At 44.4% G+C, this 22,561-nt stretch overlaps 1 protein-coding gene across 19 annotated transcripts in view; it reads right to left on the bottom strand.

Moving 5' to 3' along the window:
* Positions 1–703: 703 nt before the first annotated feature.
* The window catches only part of PROM1 (prominin 1), a 148,293-nt gene continuing 126,435 nt past the window's right edge, over positions 704–22,561 (bottom strand). For 13 of the 19 annotated variants that reach the window (XM_070506186.1, XM_070506183.1, XM_070506184.1 and 10 more), the window contains 13 exons: positions 18,242–18,365; positions 16,803–16,906; positions 15,072–15,156; positions 13,287–13,433; positions 12,592–12,663; positions 11,451–11,543; positions 9,618–9,671; positions 7,824–7,904; positions 7,635–7,703; positions 5,007–5,099; positions 2,052–2,167; positions 1,528–1,551; positions 704–1,062 (listed from right to left, as the gene is read on the bottom strand). In XM_070506186.1, the coding sequence (XP_070362287.1) occupies positions 1,056–1,062; positions 1,528–1,551; positions 2,052–2,167; positions 5,007–5,099; positions 7,635–7,703; positions 7,824–7,904; positions 9,618–9,671; positions 11,451–11,543; positions 12,592–12,663; positions 13,287–13,433; positions 15,072–15,156; positions 16,803–16,906; positions 18,242–18,365 (1,069 nt within the window). In that variant the 3' untranslated portion in view covers positions 704–1,055. The remainder of the gene's footprint in view (positions 1,063–1,527; positions 1,552–2,051; positions 2,168–5,006; positions 5,100–7,634; positions 7,704–7,823; positions 7,905–9,617; positions 9,672–11,450; positions 11,544–12,591; positions 12,664–13,286; positions 13,434–15,071; positions 15,157–16,802; positions 16,907–18,241; positions 18,366–22,561) is intronic. The other 6 variants (XM_070506196.1, XM_070506195.1, XM_070506193.1 and 3 more) reach the window with 1 other exon arrangement.

The raw sequence follows: 22,561 nt of genomic DNA, 5'->3' as shown, positions 1-22,561 counted from the left end.
ACATGTTCTTAAGTAAAGACAAACAAAATTCGGGGGGGGTGGGGTGGGCAGGTGAGTCATTATTTTGCATATATCTAATGAAATTTTTTTATTTTCTGTCCTTTCCAATTTTGTTAATTTAATTCAACTTCTGTGTATGGTGTTGCTCTCTTTCCAGTTCACGTCTGTATGTTTTTGGCCATTTGCTATTGCTCTTGGATGACTGTGCTGAGTTGAAGAGTGTCCCCCCAAATTCATGTCCACCTAGCACCCGTGAATGTTTGGAAATAGGTTGTTTGTAGATGTGATGACATTAAGATGAGGTCCTTCTTGACTAGGATGGGCCCTGATCCAATGCCTGGTGTCTTTATAAGAAGAGGGACATCTGGACACAGACACACAGAGGAAAACTCCATGTGAAGACAGAGGTAGAGACTGGAGTGATAAGACTACAAGCCCAGGAGTGCCATGGATGGCCAGCAATCACCAGGCTCTAGGACAGAGGCATGGGACAGACTCTCCGCCAGGCCCTCCAGGAGGAGCCAGCTCTGCGGACATGGTGATTTCAGACTTCCAGCCTCCAGAACTGGGAGAGGACACGTTTCTGTTGCTTTAAGCCACGCAATTTGTATAATTTGTTACAGCAGCCCTAAGAAAATAATACAGTGATTTAATTGATATCTATAGCATCTAGGTACAGTTTTCAATAAGAAGATCAGAATCCTATTTCTGAAATCATTCTTTTATTGCTCACACACACATATCTGCCATTTGCTGAATGTTTTCTAATTACAAGTCTAAGTTCTTATGCAATCAAATGTGACAAAATTCATGTCTTGTTCCAAAGAGTAAACTGGAAATTAATGAATGTTACATATTTAAACTTTCTTAGAAGGCTCAGATGATTAAAGCCAAACTTCTAAAGATAAAAAGATAGGTCTGTGCGCTTTTTTCTCTTGGGCCCATCAGTGCGTGTTCCACATGGTTTCACGGAATTCTGGAAACTCCTGAAGGGGAGGTTTCTTTCCCAATATTTGGAGACGCGGCGGCTCACGAACTCGTGCAGTTGGATCTGTTTAAAAACTGTTCATACAGTCGGAGTGAATTGATGTCTACGAAAACCAATATTCCCATTTCCCACACTGTAACAAAAATAAATATACCCCAGACACCGCTAAGATGAAGCATTTACATCATGGATCACAAAGACAAAGTAATGAAAAGTATGCGACAATTTGTTAAATCTACAAAGAAGGTTAAAAGGTATATTTACATTTTGCTCCCTTTAAAACCAAACACTGAAACAACCACTTTATATGTTAGTAAATTTAACACATAAATTTTCATTAATTCAACAAGTATTTCTTCAGCACCTCTGTGTGTCAGCCCTCATTTCAAGTGGCATCAGCATTGATTTTTATCTGGGCATATCTATTGTTGTTATATAACATTAAGATGTTATTAATTTAGTTTAAAAAGTTCATCAAATAATAATAAAGGCCTCCCCGGTCCCATCTTATGAATATGGTTTAAAAAGAAAAGGCTTACTTTTTCACGGGTATAGTTTCAACACTATAAAATACAAAAAAAGGAGATACGATTACTTTTCTTTAATTACTATTACAACTCAAGAGCTGCATCCCCCACAGTTTTACTCTAACGCGGGTGCTGACTGCAAATTCAGGAGAAACACTGAGAAATACTGGAGAAGGAGGTGAGTGAAGTAAAAACGAGGCAAGCAAGTCACCAGACAGAGCGAAGGGCAGACTACAGAGCCCAAAGGAAAACTAGTCAAAGAGTTATAAAGTAAAGTGCCAAGTCCCCGAGACAGAGGAGCTGCAAACAAGAAATAAGAAGGCTGGTTAAGGAAGCTGAGGAGATTAAGCAAGAGGAAAAACATAGTTAAGACGGGCATAAGAAATTCGCTATAAAGAAAACACCTGAACAGGAGTGACCCACTAGTTAAAAAAAATCCAGCTCATCAGAGCTCGTCTTCAGCAGCTCTTGGAAGGCAGCACCACTGAGAAAATGATGCCCAGCCTCTCAGCCTCTCTGGAAACTCGTCTACTTACTCATCATACACGTCCTCTGAGTCCATTCGACGATAGTACTTGGCCAACTTGACAGCAAAAATGATCGCCGGCAGTAAAAATATGGTAGCTTTTCCTATGCCAAACCAAAACAAATTCTAGGGGAAAAAAGAAAATCGGGAGGATTAAATGCTTGAAGATGGAGAACGGAAAACAACAGTTGCTTGCAGGAAATAATTTTGTTTTGCTCTTTTTCCAATGACTTCTAATTTTGTTTACTGAAACCATTTGTGAACTTCATATGAACAGCCACTGTGTGAAGTGCTACCTATTATTATAATTCACTAAATCTTTATAAAAACCTTGCAGAGATCCTATTATTATATTTATTTTACAAATGAGGAAGAGAGGCAGCAGGTAGTGAAGAAGGGTCCACATCTAGGACTTTCCAAAACAACCTCGAGCCCCCCACTAGATGGCCTTTCTTTGCTGCCAACTACAGGGCACGGATGGCCAGCAGGCCTGAGCCCAAATCCCTTTGATGAGTTGTTTTGATGTTAGAGTGAACACTGAATCTTCCTGGCTTTGCTCTGCTTGAACAGTGAGACTGCAGCCTCCCCAGCCCAGAAGCTTACTGAGTGAATAAGACAGAAGCAACGCCCAGTGTATACTGGGCTCTCAACAACCGTGCCACGTTTAATTTAACCAGTCTTCAAGGTAGATCATAGGCTGAACCCAATGCTGTTTTGTCTAAAAAGCAATGTTAAAGTATTTTTTTAAACAGTTGCCAACATTTGTAAGTCAGATTTCACATAGAAACCTGGATTTACGTCTTTTCCTGAAAAGTCTGAAGTTCCATCCCACAACGCTGAGCCCTCGTTCCCACAAGGCCACGTCAGTTGCAGCTCAGTGGGGGTTCTTCCTTCAAGAGGGTCCTCAGTCTGCCACAGGCCACATCACTAGCTTTTGCAGGGGTGACATCCAATATTCTTTAACCTTACTCACCAGTCAGAACAGACACAGCTGCGTACAAGCAGCATGACCCCGTGATACCGGACACCAGCCAGCATCTCACCCTTGGCCTGTTTTGTAGATCTACAACCTGCCAGTTCCCGTAGAAGTTCAAGTCCATGACCCCTGCCTTAGGATAATGCTGTAAGTAACACTAGAGCGGGCCTCTGCACCCCACGGTGAGGCAGAAGGCAGCTGGAATATAACAACCACTGCCCAGACCTCACGGCTCCACCACTGCATTTCTGCTTTGCTCCTGGCCCAGTTTAGTGCTGAATGGCAGTGGCACCTCTTGGCCCAGAATTTACAGTAAATTTGTGCTCCTTTCCCCCCACATTCTTTCATTGGTAGATTTCTATGCTTTCAACCTTGGTTTGAGAGGCTTTGTAGCTTTATGACAAGTGTATCCTTTTACTGGAAGCTATCTCAATCCTTTGGGGAACAATCAAGATAGAAGAGAACAAGTTAGTCGGCCTGGGGTCTGTTCTGCTGTTGAAGTCATTGCCCAGAGCTCTTCCTTACTATTTAAACCACCTACTATAAAGCTCCAGCCTACAATCTTCCTGAGCAGCCTCCAGGCCATTCCTCCCTTGGTCCCTGCTTATTTGTGGAGAGGCATCTGGTAATTGGGTGGTTTTATTGGCTGGGGGGTGGGCAGTGAAGACTGGATGCAAGGGGATCAATTCAGAATCAACCAGGCTAACCTAGGACTTCCCTAAGGAGGGCTTCAACCAAAGCCCTCAGCAGGGGCTCCATGCAGAAGGGGTAAGGGGTTAGAAGAGGAGGGAAGCAGCCAGAAAGCCAAGGCTTGGAGTCTGCATGGCTGGGAAAGTGGCAAGATTGTTTCCATTCTGGTACAAAAGTCCATCCAGCAAACAAATGGACATGAGGACGTGGGACAGGGAGATGGATGGATAGAGCAATACAGATGTGCTGCGATAACTATCTGATCATCCTTCATTCATTCAGTTGCCTGTGCCAGGCAATATGATAGATGATAGTGAAGCAATAGTGAACACACGGGCTCTGTGCTCATGGAGTTTAGAGTCTAGTGTGTGTTGTGGGGAACCACACAAATGTGCCATTCGAACATCAATAACATCTCTAAAGGAAAAGCATTGAGTTCTCTGGGAATGTAGAAAAGGGAGCCCAGACCAGCTGGGAAGATCAGAAAAGCCTTCCTGTAAAAAAAGATATCTTTGAGCTAAGACCTGAAAACTGAACAATGGCCAATAATAGCGAACATTTACTGAGTTATGTTAATGTACCAGGAATGCTGTAAGAGCTTTACAGGTAGTTTCTCACTGAACCATCAAAAACAATCCCATTTAGGGGAAGAAACTCAGAAAAGTTCAATAATTGTTCAAAGTCACAGAGTTCAGAAAATGTAGAAGTGGAATTTGAATTCAGAGTCTGTGTTCTCAACCGTTACATTACAAGACCTAGAGGCATGACCCAGGTGGGGTATGAGTGTGGAGGGGAAGAATGAGAGAGAGAGAAAGAGAAAGAGCACATGTCCGGAATAGAGCTGAGGAAGAAAATCGATTAATTGGAAATTACCATCCCAACGGTAACATCTCAAAGGGCTTTTAAATCAAAAATTAAATTGTTTGCTGTAGCTTTGGGGTTATATAGATATATACTTGCACTAAGAATCCTTTTGAATATTAGCAATCTGCACACCAAGGACTGGTCCTTTCCAACTATTCTGGACAAATAGGAGTTTTCTTCATGACAGTCTCCTGACTTGCCAATATAATTCCAGTAAGGAATGAAGACATGCGCCTGCACCTGGGTCTTTGATTTTCTAGTCTATTAGGTATCAAAACACATTCATCTACATTTTATTTTGGATCTTGGATTCTATAACCATAACAGACTAAAGCAGAAAACTATTTTACATTACAGTGTGCACTACAATCTGGAAAAAAAATTAAAGACGATGAGTTTATTGTGTCTCCTTATTTTGAAAGATGAAATTCTTACCACAGGGTCAGTAATGTAGCTACACAGAAAGACGTCAACAGCAGAATCCAAAGCAGTGGCCACGGGTTTGCAGGCTGCCATGTGCTCAGTGATCTATGGGGGTAAGAAACAGGCAAACTTTGGCTGAACCAAACCCACAAAAATCCACAAGAATTAGACATGCCGTTTACCTTTGGCCCATTTTCACAAAACGGATCTCGATGCCCTCTAAGATAGGAGCTGAGAGCTGATTTCTATGGATGAGTTCTACCACGTATAAGAGTATCTACTTGAAAGCAAGACCCTGATTCTCTCTGAGCCTCCGTGTCCAGTTCCCTTGTTTGTTACTTGGAACAACAGGACCCATCCTTCTAGACTCCTGAGATAATGAAAAAGTACATGTGTCCGGCACGGTCTCAGTCTGAATGTCTTACCTAACCCCTTTGTGATCTGACAATGTGGAGTGAGTTAACTAATGAGTGTACATTTTAGAACAAAAATTGGCAAACTTTTTCTATGAAGGGCCAAGAGTAAATATCTTAGACTTTGCAGGCCAGACTGAGACACGTCTGTCACACCTGCTCAACTCTGCCCTGGTAGGATGAACACACCCATAGATGATATAAACAACAGGTGTGGTTGTGTGCCAATAAAGTTTTATTTAAAAAAACAGCAGTACATGTTGACCTCATTTTAGAAAACAGAAAACACTGTACTCATTAATGAGGTGAGAATAAACAAATGATCCAATCCCACCGACGTAAGAAAGCTATCTTCATTCATTCAAGAACGCACTGGAGTACGTACGATAAGATAGATGCTGGCTTTCCTGGGCAGGGCTGTGTCTTATTTCTTTTCCTTCATTAGCTGGCTCACCTTCCCCTTTTCTTCCACCTATACCTTACAAGGCAACCCGTGTTAAGAACCTTATGTTTCTCTAAGCTCAGACAGCCCTATATACTCTCCTCATAGGCTTTTCCACTGTAAGTTTCACAAAAAGTGGAGCAGGGCTCATATTCTGTACGTTTTCCTGCATGTTGCTTTTCTCGCTCATTTGTACCCTGTGAAAATCTCTCTAAGTCCTGTGGTGTAGCTCTGATCCATTTTTCACAAACGGCCCCCTAATATTCCCACGGTGCGGCTCCTGTATGACTTTACCGCTCCTATCCAGACTGGCTTTGGTTCCAGGGTGTTTGTTTTGTATTCTGGGTATGAATGTGACTAAAATGTGGTCCCTTGGTCTACAGTGGGGGTGACTCACAGTGGTAATGGTGGCAATGATGATAACATATTCTTCTGCCACTACTCACTTGTGTATGTACTTCTCATGCCAGCCCTGAGAAGACCCTGAGATCTTCACATCTGGGGGCTGGGAGGAGGGGTCAGCACAGACATGAGAAAGCTGGATCTTGAAGGATAAACAGGCACATGGCCCACATGGTGGGGACTGGAGGAGGATATGACACACAGACGGGATCACATGGAGAAATGTAAGTTTCAAGAATTCAAGCAGTTGAGTGTGGCTGGAATACGGGGTGGAGCAGAAAAGAGGGAGGAGATGGCCAGGCAGCTTGGGCTCACATGGTGAAGATCAGGATACAGGAATAGGATTGGAGAAGCTCATGGCTGCTCAGGGGTAGCCTAAATTTTCCTGAGTCACTAGACTTCTCAAAGCCCATCTTGGCTAGCAGCACCCACCCAAGTAACTGAGGTGCAAGCATCCCCTGCAATGGAATAGTCCTCAGGGAGCAGCCAGCCCAGAGCCCAAGATGAGAAAAGGCATTTTTCAAGACACCGTAATTCTCTGTAAGCCGGTGCTAGGAGCGAGGTGCTGCCTTACAACCACAGTGAACTTTGCTCTGCTCCTCCATTTACTCTCCTGATACATTTGTGGAGACCCCACTGTTATGGACTGAATTGTGTCCCCCAAAAGTTCATATGTTAAAGTCCTAACCCCAGTACCTCAGAATGTGGCCATATTTGGAGATAGGGTCTTTGAAGAGGCAATTCAGTTAAAATGAGGTCATTAAGGTGTGACCTAATCCAAGACGACTGGTCTTTATATAAAAGAAGAGGAAATTTGGACACAGACACCTACAGAGGGAAGACGTGTGAAAACACAAGGGAAGGCGGCCATCTACAAGCCAAGAAGAGAGGCCTCAGAAGAAACCAACCCTGCTGACACCTTGATCTCAGACTTCCAGCCTTCGGAACTGGGAGAAAACAAATTTCTGTTGTTTAAGCTACTGCTACTTGACTAACACTGCAAGAATGCAGCAGGTTCCATGCTGTCCAGGGCACGTACCAACCACAACAGCAAATGCACCCAAACAGGGAGCTCCTGGCTCCCTGGGGGAGACACGGTCAAGTGTGGCAAGAATCCCTATGATGAAAGCAGGCCAAGGGGGCTGGGGGAGACACAAGGGGCATGTTCTCCAACCTGGTGGGCACCCTGGGAAGCCACCCAGCATGGACGACACTTGTGCTGAGTCTTATGGCACCTCCCCTCATGGTCCCCACATTCAAGGTCCTTTTACTTATCTCCTACCAAATTACCAGGGATTTAATTTTATTTCCTCCTTATTTTATCCTAGAAAATGACTATCTGAACACATGATCCCTTATGTTTATAAAAGATAAATAACTTACAGAGATCTTGACCCACTGCAGATAGTGTTCAAAGTATCCTATTATTGTATTCCCATACTTTTTCATTTCCTGGAAAGAAATCAAAGAGTAGTAAAACCATTAAAATGACTATATCTTATTCTATTTAATCATGTAGCTATGGCCACACATAGACTTACTGGCCTACTTATTTAAAAAAAGAAAGCTTACTTGAACAATAACAGAGGAAACATGCTTTATGAGGAAGTCCTGAGCAGAGTCCAAAGAGGAGAGGATATTGGTCACTCTCGCCTGGAAAACACAGCAACAAACATATGGTATTAAGTGATAAAGGATTTCATGGGACAGTTTGCATATCGATGCCAGAACTGATAACACAGCCCCACACCACAGCTTGCTAGTTAAGAAGACGACAGACCAGACCAACCCTGTGAGGGCAGAGGAAAGCAGACGGAGACATATCAAGCACTTCCTCTGTGCCAGACACTGGGCCAGCTCCTTAGTCTGAATCACCTGGTCAGATACTCAAAGGCTGTAAGGAGGGTATTGTTAGGCCCCTTCACAGGTGAGGTAGCTGACTCTGCTTAAGGTCACCAAGCTGGGAAGCTAAGACCTGGGATTTACCCCTAGTTTTTTCACTCCAAAGTCCACACTCTCTGCACTGCCACACAAATAAGGACAAGGTCACTGCCAACCCATGTGGCAGCTTAGTGCAAATTAGAAATGGTGCCCCTTCTACCCAGAGACCTCAGGGCACACAGCCTGGCCAGTGGGTCACGGGCTGATTTCTGACCCCACTCGCCCCCGCGGCTGGCCCCTCGTGAAAGGCAATGCACAACAGCACGCTGGCACTCTGAGTGTCGAGGTGCAGAAGGATAGCAAAGGGCCTGCAGGCAGGCAACAGTCTGTCTCCAGGTTCCCCCGGCTGGGACACACACTTGTGAAACGCCAACCGCGACAAGAGGGAGAGAGATGGTCCCAGAGCAGAGGAAACCTAACAGTCTTCAGAGGAACTGAGTCAGGATCTCATTCACCAATGAAGCAGCAAGCTCAGTGCTGCCAGGGCGTAGGAATGGACCCTAACTTAAGTTGCTCACAGCACCTAGGGAAAACAGTTAAGTGAGACGAGAATCCCTGTGAGGAAGGTGGGCAAGGGAGCTCAGAGAAGAGTAACGGGAGGAGCATGTAGGTTTCTGTTGTGGGGCTGACATCCAACACCTCTCTTGGACAGTCTATACCACTCAATAAAGAAATAGTTTCTGAGTTCCCTGTTGGCATTGTGGGTACAAGATGAATACAACACAGCCTTGGAGCTCGGTTTCTGTTGTGGGAATGTTTGCAGCCCAAGGGAGGCCCCTGTGGTCGACTGTATTAGCTGTTCATGATGAATGGTACCTTCCCAGACACAGTTTCCCAGGGCAGGAGGTGCATTTCCCCACCCCCACAATGATGGGCTTGGCTGTGTGACCTGCTGTTGCCTGCTGTGGCCAATGGAATGCAGATGAAATGGCAGTGTGTTGGTTCTAAGCAGTGGCTTAAAGGGCAACCCATGTTTCCATTCATCCTCTGAATTCCTGACCTCCACGATGAGGATATGAGGCAGCCCAGACAGGAGCCTCTCCTTCAGGCTGGGTCTCTAGGTGGGAAGATAGGTGGAGACACCTACAGTCGGCCCAACAGGGAGAATCCAAGTTTGGGGTCAGAAGGCACTGCTGTTTGTCAGGCAGCACTATCTTAGTAATGGTGACTAATGGACCTTCTAAGCTTGCATCCGACACATCAAAACACAGCTTCCACCTGTGTGTCTAACAACGTGCCAAGATGAGGTCTGCACTTACAGAAATACTTGTAGGAAGGAAATAAGAAAAACCAGTTTGGCATTTAAAATGGATGGATAACTGAGACCTTTTTTTACTTAAAGTACCTGCAAAACCAACATCTCTGAAAGCCTGTGTGTGCTTTCATAATAAGACCCCGTGAGATGGAAAGAAAACAAATCCTCACCGGCAGTCCGCTGCTGTTGTGCTTAAGTTCCTGGATGGTTTTGTAGGCAGTGCTCTGGGGAACAAGCATACACAATACTTTCCATCTTGTTACATAAAGCAGCAAAGACCATGTGCCTCGTGTCCCTCCCTCCCCCAAGTCAGCCATCAAACCCGACTTTACTCTGTAATACTTCATTCCAGAAGAAACAGGCGCAAGTAACAGCGTGCACCTCATAGAGCTCTAGTATAAGAAACCTGAAGAAGAAAAGCAGAATTCGTATTCTAGAACTTCAAAGAGCAGCACATCATATGCAAGGTGGCCAGGAAACCCCCTCGAATCAGGTTTGCTCAAAGTGGCAGGCATTACGTACATAGGGGCTGCCCAACAAGAGAGGCCGACTCTGCCTGGTTTAGATCAGGGATTCATCATCTTTATCGGCAGGGGCCAAATAAATATTGGTAAGGGCCACTGAATATTTTAGGCTTTGTGAGCCATACTCCATCCCAACTACTAAACTTTGCCCTGGTAGCCAAAAGCAGCCACAGACCATCTGTAAATAAATGGGCCTGGCTATGTTTCAATAAAACTTTATTTATAAAAATAGCAACTGTCAAGATTTGGCCCACAGGCTGTGGTTTTTGGGGTGGTAGTGTGCTGTCCCCTGGTTTAGATTGTCGGTCACACGTACAGAACAACTTGCCCATTTGTAGACAGGTTGCCTCAGCTCTGAAAAGGCCAAGGACTCCTGTCTATTAAAAAAAGCATTTAAGGAATATGTGAAAACCAGCTTAAAATATTAACAAATATGATCTAGACATAAACAAGTATGGCAGAGGATTGTGATGAGCATAGCACACAAATTAAGAAAATTCAATAGGAGGACTTTGTGAAGACGCTAAAGAATTAGAATGTCAGGAGACAAAAAAGAGAGAGAGGGATGGTGAAAACTAGTTCTGGAAGATTCCAGAGTCCACTTGGAGTCAAGTGAACAAATATGCTTCTCCAAATCAGAGCAAGCTGACTCTGTAACCTGGTTTCCACACAGTCTTCCTCTTAGAACTGCGAACATGCCCCCTACACAAGCACAATAATAATTCCTCCTCTCTAGAGTCCCTGGGAGGTCAGACCCTCCATCTGCAGGAACCAGGTAAGAGCGAGGCGGGATCTGTTGCCACCATTTTAATGAGGAAACTGAAAGCCTGAAGACTTGGGAGAGGCAGAAGCAGGATCTGACATCAGGTCAGCCTGACTCCAGAGCTCCCATTTTTTTCTCTGCTACAAACAGCCCTGGAGACGTTCAGGAAAGAAGCCAGAAGGGGTAGGAAGTAAAAGAAAGGGGAAGTCAGACAACAGGATGGAAGAGAGGAGAAAGGAAACAATGCCTATCCCAACAGAGGACAGAGCCAAATGGAGGCAGGAAGAAAAGGACTTACCCTTGCCTTCACATATTTCTTGGCAGGGTTTGGAGGGAAAGCATTTGAGAATAAGTAAGAGTGAGTCCAGAACAAACACATCAGCACTTTAGCTAAGTGGGTGGCTTAGGGGCCTGTTAAACGTGACAAAACTAGAGCAAAGCAGGGGAGGCGGCCACAGAGTTAATCTAACTATTCACACTCTGATGGAAAAAGGCAAGGAAATAAGCAGAAAAGGAGTGAAGAAATTGAAAGTTTGTCTTCTTTAAAGCCAAGCTACTATCATTTTATTTTTAAAGTAGTTCAGCTTCTTAGCCTGAGGCCAATGGGATTTGACCACTGAGGAATGCAAAGGTGTCATTAGGCTCCAGGAAAGCCAGCGAGGGAAAATGGATTTTGCTCAGGTCACCGGGAGATACCAGAGGTTGTTGATCGTTACCATTAATTGTTCCAAAGGAATGACTTGGTCATGATAAATTGTTCGAATAGTTTCTGCAGTACTTTTCAAGGACTGTTTCAAGTTTCCTTGGGGCTAAGAAGAGAATAAAATAAAGAAAGATCAGCACCTTCTGTCCAGATGCTGGAGCACTCACTTTAGTCACAGGAACTCCCAGAAGGGCAGCCATGACATAAGCACGCAGCCCTCCTTGTACCATCAGGCTGTGGGCCTGGGGGTCGGCTGGGAGGGTCAGCACCAAGACACCCATTTCAAATCACAGAACCATGGACTCTCAGCAAGAACCCACTCACTAGCTATTCCCAAGTGCCAGGGGCTGCACTCTCTCTCTCTCTCTCTCGCTTCACCATGAGAAAGCCCCTGCAAGGTGATTTTACAGTGGCTATACCCCCATTTTACAAATGAGGAAACCAAGGCTCAAGTGAGAAATTTTTATTTAACCCACACTTAAATAGTGTTTAGTATATTAACATCTAACAATCCTATTGTCCCCATTTCACAGATGAGGAAACTAAGGCACAGAAGGGTGAAATATCTGGCCCAAGTTCCCACAGTTAGGAAATGGCTGAGTCAGGATGTAAATTCCAGTCTTCCTCCGGAGCCCAGCTTCCTCCTCACCAGGCTCTGCTGTTCTTGAACGGGACCAGTTACAGCCATTTCGTTGCCAGCCAGCCGAGGAGCTGATGAAGGGGAAGCTTATGGGGCTTAGACGAGGTCTCTGCCTTTCCTTATGCACTGGCTATTGGCGATGCAAAGCACCAAACGGACTCTCCCTCCCGCGCCCTCAGCTACCATTCCCTGCACTGCAAGAAAAGTGTGTGCACGTGTGTTTGGCAGTTGGGGGTCGACGGGGTGAAAGCAGATCCGGCTAAAGCAGGGAGGGCACCAGCGCCCAGAGCAGACGCTGGGAACAGCCGCGTGCACCCTGAAGCCGCCTGCAAACATTCACATGCTCACAGACATTGGGCCACGTGGCAATGGCTCTGGATGGGAACTTCTAACATGCACAAGAGGCGTTTTTAAACAAGCGGTGACTTGTGGTGTAAGGAACCTCTTCCGCAGCTTCCCTGAGGACGGTATTGACATTCGACATCTATGATTTAATGGAACTGTTTGAACTCACCAAATCATTGGCTTTTGCTTCCAGGTTATCTGCAAATAATGAAAGATTCAGTTCTCCGGGAGTTTTATTCACCTACAAAAGAGGTGAAAAAAACTGTGTTATGCATATGGGATTTTTCAACCTTAACAACATCTAATAGGCAACAGAGTGAACCTGGGCCACCAGCATAAAGTAAACTCTTCCATAGGTGACAACATCTACATTCTCTTTTATACATATAAAGCCATATTACTTTCATTTAACCATATTCTTCAATCGTAAAGAGAAATGAAATACTGATACAGGCAACAACATCGATGAATCTCAAAGACTTTAGGCTCCATGAGCGGGACCAGTTAAGGCCATCAGACACAAAAGGTTCTCTACTGTGTGATTCCACGCACATGAAATATCCAGAAAAGGTAAATTCGTAAAAAAAGAACACAGGCTGGTGATTGCCAGAAGCTGGGAGGGGGGAACGGGGAGCAAATGCTTAATGGGGATGGGGCTCTCTTTTGGGGTAATGAAGATTTGGAACTAGAGAAAGGTGGTAGCTGTGCAACATCGTGATTATGCTAAATGCTAGTGAATTGTTCACTTTAACCCAGTTAATTTTATGTTACATGACTCTTACCTCAGTAAAAAAAGAAAGGAAAAACACATATCCCATGCTCTAGTTTCCCCCAAAAGATCACGCACGAATACATGGATCATACCGCAGCCAAGTAGGCATCATAATCTATTTTGTCTATTCCTGAAGAATTGAAATCCAGAAGGTGTTTCCTTCCTGCCTCATCCAGCAGAACAACATTGTCAATATTTACTTGCATGTTTTCAAAATCATTGATTATGTTTCCGGTATACTGTGTGACAAAAAAAAAAGTTATAAATAAGTTCAATCTTTTCCAAGAATGTCACATGCTTAATGCTTTTAAAGAGTAATAAAATTACACAGGACAAAAAAACCCCCACACACATTTGACATTTGCCTGGCATTCCTTCCTGGTGCTCTTCTCTCCCCTGCGTTCCTTCCCTGCCTCCCTGCCTCCTTCCTTACGCCCCGTGCCAAGGACCAAGAGAGGAGGTGGGATGCAAAGCAAAATGACACTGCATCTCCACCCTCCAAGGCCTCAAAGGGAAGAGGCAGTGTCATAATCAAGGCACGTGAACTGCATCAGGACCCCAGGGGAGGGGGAGAGCCTTCTAAAGCAGGGGACGTGGGAGGGCAACAGAGAGGAGGGGGCTTCTGAGTGAGTCTTGACAAACAGAGATGCTGAAATGGGCTGGGCAGGCTGCATCCCAGGGGAAGGAGGTGGTGCACACAGACTTGGGTAGTAGGGAGACTGGAGATCATGGGAACATGGTTGATGACTTGCGGTTGTCCTGAAAGCAGGCAGTAGTTTCAGGCAGTGTGTGGTGCTCTCCAACCCTACTCATCACAGTGCACAGCAAAAATGATACATGGCATGTTGGGCAAATGACTAGAGGGCATCTGTTTAGGGCTTGGTTACAAAACTAGATTTTATTTACATATACATGCAAGGAATAGTTAGGGAAGATAATCAATACCAAATTTGTATATAGCTTTCAAATAATCTCTCCACATTAGAAAACCATCAGGCCATTATGGTCTCATGGTACCTCAGGAAGCCTGCAGAGATGCCTCAGTGGGCTAGTGGTAGGGTTTGGGTAGCAACCTCTTCCCTTGGTATCCCTTGGAATCTGCCTCCATTTTGGAAGCCCACAAGAAAGAAGTCTCCTTAGATTCTTTCCTACACAGCTGAGAAGACCAGAAGCCCTAGAGGCATGGGGCAGTGGGGGCAGCCCAGCAGAGACAGGCACCCTGGGCCTGGGCAGCTCAAACTCTCTTGCTCCTTCTTCTGGCCAATGCCCTCTGGAGTGGGCTCTCCTCAGAGTCTTAAGACTCAAGACTTGGGGGTGGGCTCAGGCAAAAGATGAGGGGAGGTCATTCCATTCCATCCACTTCCACCCTTGTTGCCATGCTGTCTCTTGTCAAGTGCCCGCAGAGCCCTCCAGAGCCCCTCCTGGAGCCCCGGGCCCAGCCGTGATTCATAAAGAGTGACGATTGTATGGGCCATAGTTCTTGGTGCCTCATTCCCTCTTTAGGGACCTGACAGAGAAAAGCAGCTGGTCTCGGAGAGCCAATACCCCTGGGAAACAGGTGGGTTGTTCCTCTAGGAACATCGACACTCAGTGAGATAAAGACTTTCCCTGTGAGTGTCTGCAGAGAGGCCCCTGCAGAGGCTCTTGCGTAATCTGCGAGAGAAACTCAGGCCCCAAGACAGACAACTGGTTGGGAGGTGACGAAAATGTTCTGGAATTAGATAGAGCTGAGGGTTGCACAACCTTGTGAATGTACTAAACGTCACTTTAAAACGGTTAATTTTATCTTATGTGAATTTCACCTCAATAAAAAAAACAAAGATAACTGGATTTAGTAAAGAAATATGTGAATGTCATGATTGGTTCTAATTACTTACGTCTTGAATGTTGAGATGTTCACTGATATTGTAGCTGTTCTCTAGCTTAAGTGTGGCATAAATGCCTTTGTTTTCTTTGCAATCCCTATAGGAATAAACAGAGAAATCATGATGCAGAAAGGCAGCTGTGGTTCCCTCTGTCCACTGCTATGGACGGAGAGAGACGTTCAGTGTTTCTCTTTGTTCAATCTGTGCACATAGGAGCAGCTGCTGGTGTCAACACAGTAGGAAGTCCCCAGTGGCCACACAAATCCCCCCAGTGCCCACCATTCTTGATGTCATTCCCACTTACAAATGCCCCATTTTTGGAACAGATACAATAGGATTGGTAAATACGTCTTTCTGTCTGTCTCCTCTGCATGCCTTCCAGTGTTGTGAGGGACCGCAAGGTTACATCTTGGGAAGAAGTAAGTTCCCATTAAAAAATCTCCAAAACAACGCTTGCTAGAATGAGGTGTATTACAAAGCATATCACGGACTTTATTCAAAGATTCTATCAAGCCCCCGCCAGACCTTCTCCCTTCACGTTTCCAGGGTGGAGCTTCACTTACTAAACACGTGGTTGGATATATACGCTAATGGCAGGATGGAGTAGGGAGGGGCTGCGAACACCCAGGCAGTCAGCACACTTTGGCTATAAACCTAACTGGGCCTCACCAATCCGTGCTTCCATAAAATGTGAAAAAGGCCTCCTCAACTGAGCTAAGAAGAGTCGGCCTCATCTGATGGATATCCCTGCCACCAAGACAGCCACTTCCTGGGGGCATCCCTGCCTTGTCCAGCAACCAGAGCTCTCCGATCCGGAGGGATGCCTGGGGGAGGCAACATTCCCATATCCCTAGGAGGTGTGATACTCCTCTCAGAGAACCCCAAGTAGGTTGGTGTTGCTGGGACAGAGAGCTTGACACACTAATAAACAGAGGAAAGACTGGGGAGTTCTGCAGGAGCCAAAATCACAAAGAGCTGGCAGGCCAGGCCAAGAAGCTTGGTCCCGTCCTCTCAGCCTAGGGATGGTTTAATCGGCACAGAAACTCCAATGGATTGATAGCACCGGCCTAGAACATACTGTTGAGAAGGATCCTAAGACTGCCTGGGCTAAGTAGAAGACCACACTGATTCCTAAGGTCTGGCATGAGGGCAAAGTAAGAGGGAGTGGACACGTGTGCCACTCATTTGCTGTCTCTGCCAGAGGTGATGGGGAGCCGTTGAAATGAAGGTTAAGTTACTATTATCATCATTCATATTGAAGAGAGAGGAAGTAGAACTGCCCAAGATCACAAAGCCCCCAGTGGTAGAGGCAGGACTAGAGCCCCGGGCAGCCTGACTGCACAGCCTGGACCTTTAGCTGCATCGCTATTTGCCTGGCTTTGATTTGGACACATCCACTGAATTCTTGTTATACGGCATTTACTTGGGGCGGGGCGATTCCTGAACAAGAGTTTTCACAGGGTCCTGTGAATGCACGTTAGCGTCACCTTAACCAATGAATCCTAGTGATTACTGGGCAGAGGGATTTTGAGACATTACCACTTCAAGGTCTAGAAGACTTTCAGGGGAAAGATTATCTTTTTGTTCTTATTTCTACTTTCTCTCGGATGAAACTAGAGAACAGCTTAATTCTGAAACTGGAAAATCTTATCATTAAGGTTAAAGATGCTTTGAAAGCAAAATTCTCATTCTGGAAAAACAACATTTGAAGTAGCAAAAAATGCACAATGCAATTATTTATACCTGTAAACTTGTTCAAAAGTGAGATTAATATCTGGTTTGTTAAATACCATGCCAGAGAGATAGAATTTCCAATTCTCATTGAGTAAATATGGTGTGTCCAAAACCTAGAACAAATAAAAAAATTTTTTTTAAAAAAAGTTTCATACTAGCATACATACACATAATAAAATGAATATTCTGTTAAATATATTTTGGAGGTTTTCTTATCATGATTTTCCTCATTGATTTTTCAACTTAAAACTAGAAAAGAATAGGGCAACTGGAATAAATCGATCAACCCCTGGGTAGCATCAATAGAAATTACTGAAATTACTTTTTTGGAGAATACTTCTTTTTAGTAAAACAAACATATTATAAATGGGAGAAGAATAGACAATTTGATTTAGAATAGCTAATAGAAAGCCATGAAGCAGTTGCCCCATCTCTTCACTATTTCTCTCTAGACAAAATGAGCTAAAACGAGCACATTCTCTGACGTCACATCATATATGAGGCCTAATTAGTGCCTGACCCATATATGCTTGAGGAGTGTAAATGGTTTCAAAATATCTTCTACTTTCTAAGAATTCCTTTTTAATGACTTAACACAGTACAGAAGGTAATGAAGTCTGGCTTGATGTATTATTTTTTATCAAGAGATCAAATGGAGATAATTTGACAAATTGATGCTCCCAATTTAATTTTCCCCAACCAACTGAGTAATTAAAATACCGTGACAACAACTGGTTACTTTAGTAGTCATTCACTTGATTTCATAACAGATTGGAGGTGGAAAAATATATACAATACAACAGGAAAAGGGAAATATATTTTAAAAAATCAGAATCTGGAGAAAAACACTGGAAAGCCAGAGGGAAAAGACAGACACAGAGACTAAAAACTTCCTCGTTAATTAATGAAGCGAAACTGTGAACTGGTCCCATAGTGCCTGTAGTAGTTGGTTTTAGAGGGAATTAAATTTAATTCCTAACCATCTCATCAGATTTCCACTAGGGATGACCCTCTGCCACGAGGCATGTAATTTATCAGTCTTTTTCACTTCAAATTTAGGGCCTCAAACCATCTGTGTGGGCAACTGTCATCTGGGAAACTCTTTGAAATGCCAGAAATCTCCTGAAGTGTGAGAGGAACCTGGGAATTTATCTCCTGATGTTTTCAGCCACATTTGAGAATTACTGCAGAGGAGAATTTTATTCTTCCAACGTATTACAATCCATATTCATGAGTAGGCCTTAATTTCTGGTACTGCTTTCCTTGACATTCAAAAAATAAGAATACTACCTAAGTTTTTTGCTCTGACAGGTAGAAGGAATCTCAACATATTAAATAAAAACCAAACTGCTCATCTTTTTGCACAGCTCTTGAAGAAACCCACAAGATATGGGAAATCGAAGTTTCTGCTCAAGCCCTTCCTTCACGGGCACAAAAATCATACTTACCTGGAATAACTTCCTGTTTTGGTAAGGTTCACAGACCAGTTTTTCCACATTTCCACCAACGACAAAAGTAACAACCACGATGGCCATCAATATCCAGCAAAACAGAAAACTTACTCCAACCCCGCTGGCAAAAAAAAATAGAAATAAAGTTAATAATTATACAAGGAATTATTCAATATTACCTGCCAGTACTTACAAACTCTACCAATTTAACATATAAAATGGACCTGTAGTTTCAGCTTTTCGCAGGTTAAACGGGCTAGCCTACCCAGGAGTGAAGATAGACAGTGGTGAGCACTGTGATCTTTCAGTTCTAGGCACACATTTAGGAAATGCTTACGACTCAGTTCATGGGCTACCTGCAGCCCAGCACTGTGGTTCAGACATGAGTCACGGTTCAAACTCTAGAGTTAGTTGAGAGAACAAAGGCTTTCTGCAGAGAACACAGTGAGTGGGGAGGTTCTGACGCAGGAAGTAGACACTTGGGAGTCTGAAAGAGGCTAATATGGCTCTGCACCCACAGAGGTGGCCCAGAGTGACGTGAATGGCAGCTTGAGAGGCAGGGAGGGGTGTACTGGATGTGGCCTGGTGGATCCAGGGAGGGGAACCTATGGACAGACTTTAAGCTCAGGAGAAACACAACCCAGTTTCTCTCTGAAGAACACTCTTGGCAGAGAGTGAAGGATGCGATGGACAGATGCCCACATGGATGGAGATACCGCTGAGGAAGCTGTTATCCGGCCAGGGATGGTGGCCTGATGTGGCTGGTGGTGGTAGAGAGAAGTTAGCAGATGAAAGAGATATGTCATAGGAGGCAGATGCAGTAGGATGTGGTGAGGAGTTTGCACTAGAGGTGAAGGAAAGGAAGGGGCCAAGGGTGACGCCAGAGCTGTCAGCAGGGACAGGGAACACTGATGCTCTGAAAGGGAAGAGAAAATGGGATTTTGGCCATGTTGCTGTAGAGGAATCAGCCACGTGTTTGGAGCACAGACATCTGGGCTACAGGCCTGCAATAGAGAATCAGCAGCTTAGAAATGATCACTGATCCCTGATCCCTGGGCCTGGGACTCGGGGCAGGAGCAGCCTAGGACTGGGCCTGGGGGACTGCACCATTTGAAGAACAGGGGGTGGAAGGCCAGTTGGCAAATGAGACCAAGATGAAGAATCAGAGAGGTAGGAAGGAAACCATAGGATGTGATGTCACTGAAGGGGAGACAAACGAGTGTTTGCAAATGGAGGGGTGGTCAGCTGCTCCAAACACTGCTGAGAGGACACATTTGAGAAGGACTAAAAAAAGTCCACCGCACTGGAGACACAGAGGTCACTGTTGACCTGAAAGAAGTGGAGGGACAGGAGAGTAAATCAAAGTGGAGCGGGTTGAGAAGTAAGTGGTGGATAAGAAAACAGAGGCAGCAAGCACAGATCTTGAGTCTGATGTGTCTGTGCAGAGAGGGGAGTCAGAGGGAAGAAGTGGGGTTGGTAGAGGTTTTCTATTTTCGTTTTTAAAGAGGGAAGAGAACAGAACATGTTTAGGTGTTGAGAAGAAAGCCTAGGAGAGGGGAAGAGAATGAAGACGCAGGAGAGAGAAAGGATGATCATTACATCCTCAGGACGGTGGGCAGGGATGGGATGGAGAACACAGCAGGTGGGTGGGACGGGCCTAGATGGGAGACCCCTCTGCACCTGGCATTGCTTGTGTGTGAATGCAGGGGCATTTGGGGGTTTGGTGACGGGAAGCTGTACAATGGCTGATGAAGGAGGTAAAGCCATCTGCTAAGAGAGGGGGGGAAATGAGGAGGAGGGATGGATCAGAGTGGAAAAAGCCACTGCAGATTAAAGGAAGGAAAGAACAAAGGAAGGAAAGAACTCACAAGGCTTTGGAAGGTCCATCTGAGGCGGAGAGGAGGGGGTCATACTTTCGTAGGGATACCAATGTGCCCAATTGTATGACTTTTCTCCAGCAGTGCTCAGTTGCCCCGATGTAGACACAAAGAGAGCAAACTCTGAAATCAAACTAGGTGGAACAGCCAAATCATCTACCATCACTGGTGCACACCAGGAATGATCCTCAGGAGTGTGTAGGCTGATGTTCTCGACAACAATAGCATCCCCTCCTAAGGGCATGATTCTCCCCAGTGCAAACACTCAAGGCATAATGACAAATATTTGCACAGCTCTGCTAAAATGGATAGCAAGATGTGTTCACTGGAGGGGCCCTCTGTCAGCCTGACCTTCTCTGACCTGCAAGGCTTTTGAGTTAGGGAGAGTATAAAGAAGAGGAACGCACGCAAGGGCTGTGCCAGCCACCAGGGTTTTAACTATGTGCATGAGCGCGCGTGTGTGTGTGTGTATGCGCGCATGTATTAGAGTTATAAAAATAATCAAAGCCTATGATAGAACACTTCAAAACAACACCACTACTCTAAATAGCATGCTGTTAACCTTTCCAGCCCTTGTTTTCTAAATATGCATATATCTAGATAAGAGGTAGGCATTCAACTGCCCAGGGCCTGTTTTTGTAAGGTCACTGAGATAAGAATGGCTAATATGTTGTAAAGAAGGAGAAAGAGGAGAAACAGAATAAGAACAAGAAAAACAAGAATGAGATGAAGGAGCCAAAGAAGAAGAACAAGAATAATAATCCGCAACAAAGACTCTGTGGTCAGCAGAACCTGAAATATCTATTATCTGGACCTTTATAGAAAAAGATTGGCTGATCCTGGATCTACATGGTTAAAATAACCCATGCACAATTTTCAACCTTTGTCAAATGTATTATCATATAAACTTTCATCAATCCAGGATAGGCAACCTGGTTACCATTTCAGTGGCCACATGACCTTCCACTCCTCGGCAGCTGACATTTATGTCATTTCCAAGGCCTCACTGTTATCACTAAAACTGCACAAACACTTCTCTGCTCATGATGCTTTGTCCATAGTTTGCTTACTTATTTAAAATAGATTCCCTAAGATGGGAATGACTTGACCAAGGGGATTGGATTATGGCCTTTTGGGGCCCTGCAACAGCTTAACTGCTTTCTGAAATATCTAAGCCTCTGAAACTGACACAGGCCATATGCCAGTGTGCCCATTTCGTGACACATGCGGTGACACCGGGTATTAGTTATTCTTCAAAGATCTGCATAATCTGGACATTGTTTTCCAGAGCTAAAACTCAAAGTTTTGTAACAGGCTTCGGTATGAGAGATTGTTTTCTGACTGCCTTGGTTAGTCCACTTATCTCTGGGGAGACCCTCTATGTCCACACTGTAGCCCATTCAGCCCCTAAAATGCTCCCTGGACCCTCAGAAGACACAGGATCAGAGTGGCCCATGCTCTTGATCTGATAGTGTCACCGTTTTTGAAGTGTTTTGGTGGCAGCTGAACTAAATCTATTCTTTCTTGTTTCTACAAGCAAGTAAACAGTTTTAAAGAAGAAACTGCATTCTTCTAACCAGTCTGATTAGATTGACTACACTTGTAATCATTTTTCCCTTTACAACTATCCTATTGTTTACTGGCTGTCTCAAGAGCTGAAAAATTCTGCCAAGCACAGCAAAGCATGCCATGCAGAATGGTGGGCTTCAACCACACAGAAATGATAGCCACCCTCAGTCGCAGACCACCTGAGATGCACCTGACAGCATCTTATAGTTACCAACTTATTCCTACTGCTGAGATCAATCCCGTCACCCCTAAGCCATAGGTTTCCATGCAACTTTGTCGCTTACAGATTTCTTAATCTGAAGCAGAAGGGAGAATTACATCCCAACTGAAGGAGACTTCAGCCTCAATCAATTTGCTTCTTTTTTCTTTGAAGCTAGATATAACATTTTCTGGTTTCATCCCTAATAAAAGTGTGAGTAGAATTTTATGAAAGGCGTACCTTTTCAGAGCAATTTACTCCTCCCTGAAAGCAGTTAAAAAGACGCAATATATAAACTTACCATCAAAACACTGACAAAACAGCCAAGTATCAGGATTATTAAATTCTTAACACTAAACTACTTTTCTACCTGTGTGTGCATTTAAACAAAAAAGCAGAACAAATATACCCTTCCTTGCTGGTTTACTTTGTTCAGTTTAGGCATGTGGGCAAATAGGCTTTTCCATGGGTGGAGCTCTGTCCAATTTTGTCCAATTCTGGCAAACTCCCATGTCATTAGTTTTAAGGTTATTTTTAAGTCTCTGGTGCCCGCATTCATATTAATAAAGACTTGTACTATACTGGATCCTAAAGGCTTATGGGAAAGGCCTTGGAATCACAGCTCATAAGAAGTTTGATTAATTATTGTAGTGACTCGATGTTTTAAAAAAG

Source organism: Equus asinus, chromosome 3 (assembly GCF_041296235.1).
Source record: "Equus asinus isolate D_3611 breed Donkey chromosome 3, EquAss-T2T_v2, whole genome shotgun sequence".
Classification (NCBI taxonomy): Eukaryota; Metazoa; Chordata; class Mammalia; order Perissodactyla; family Equidae; genus Equus; species Equus asinus.
This window is presented reverse-complemented; position numbering and strand designations above follow the sequence as displayed.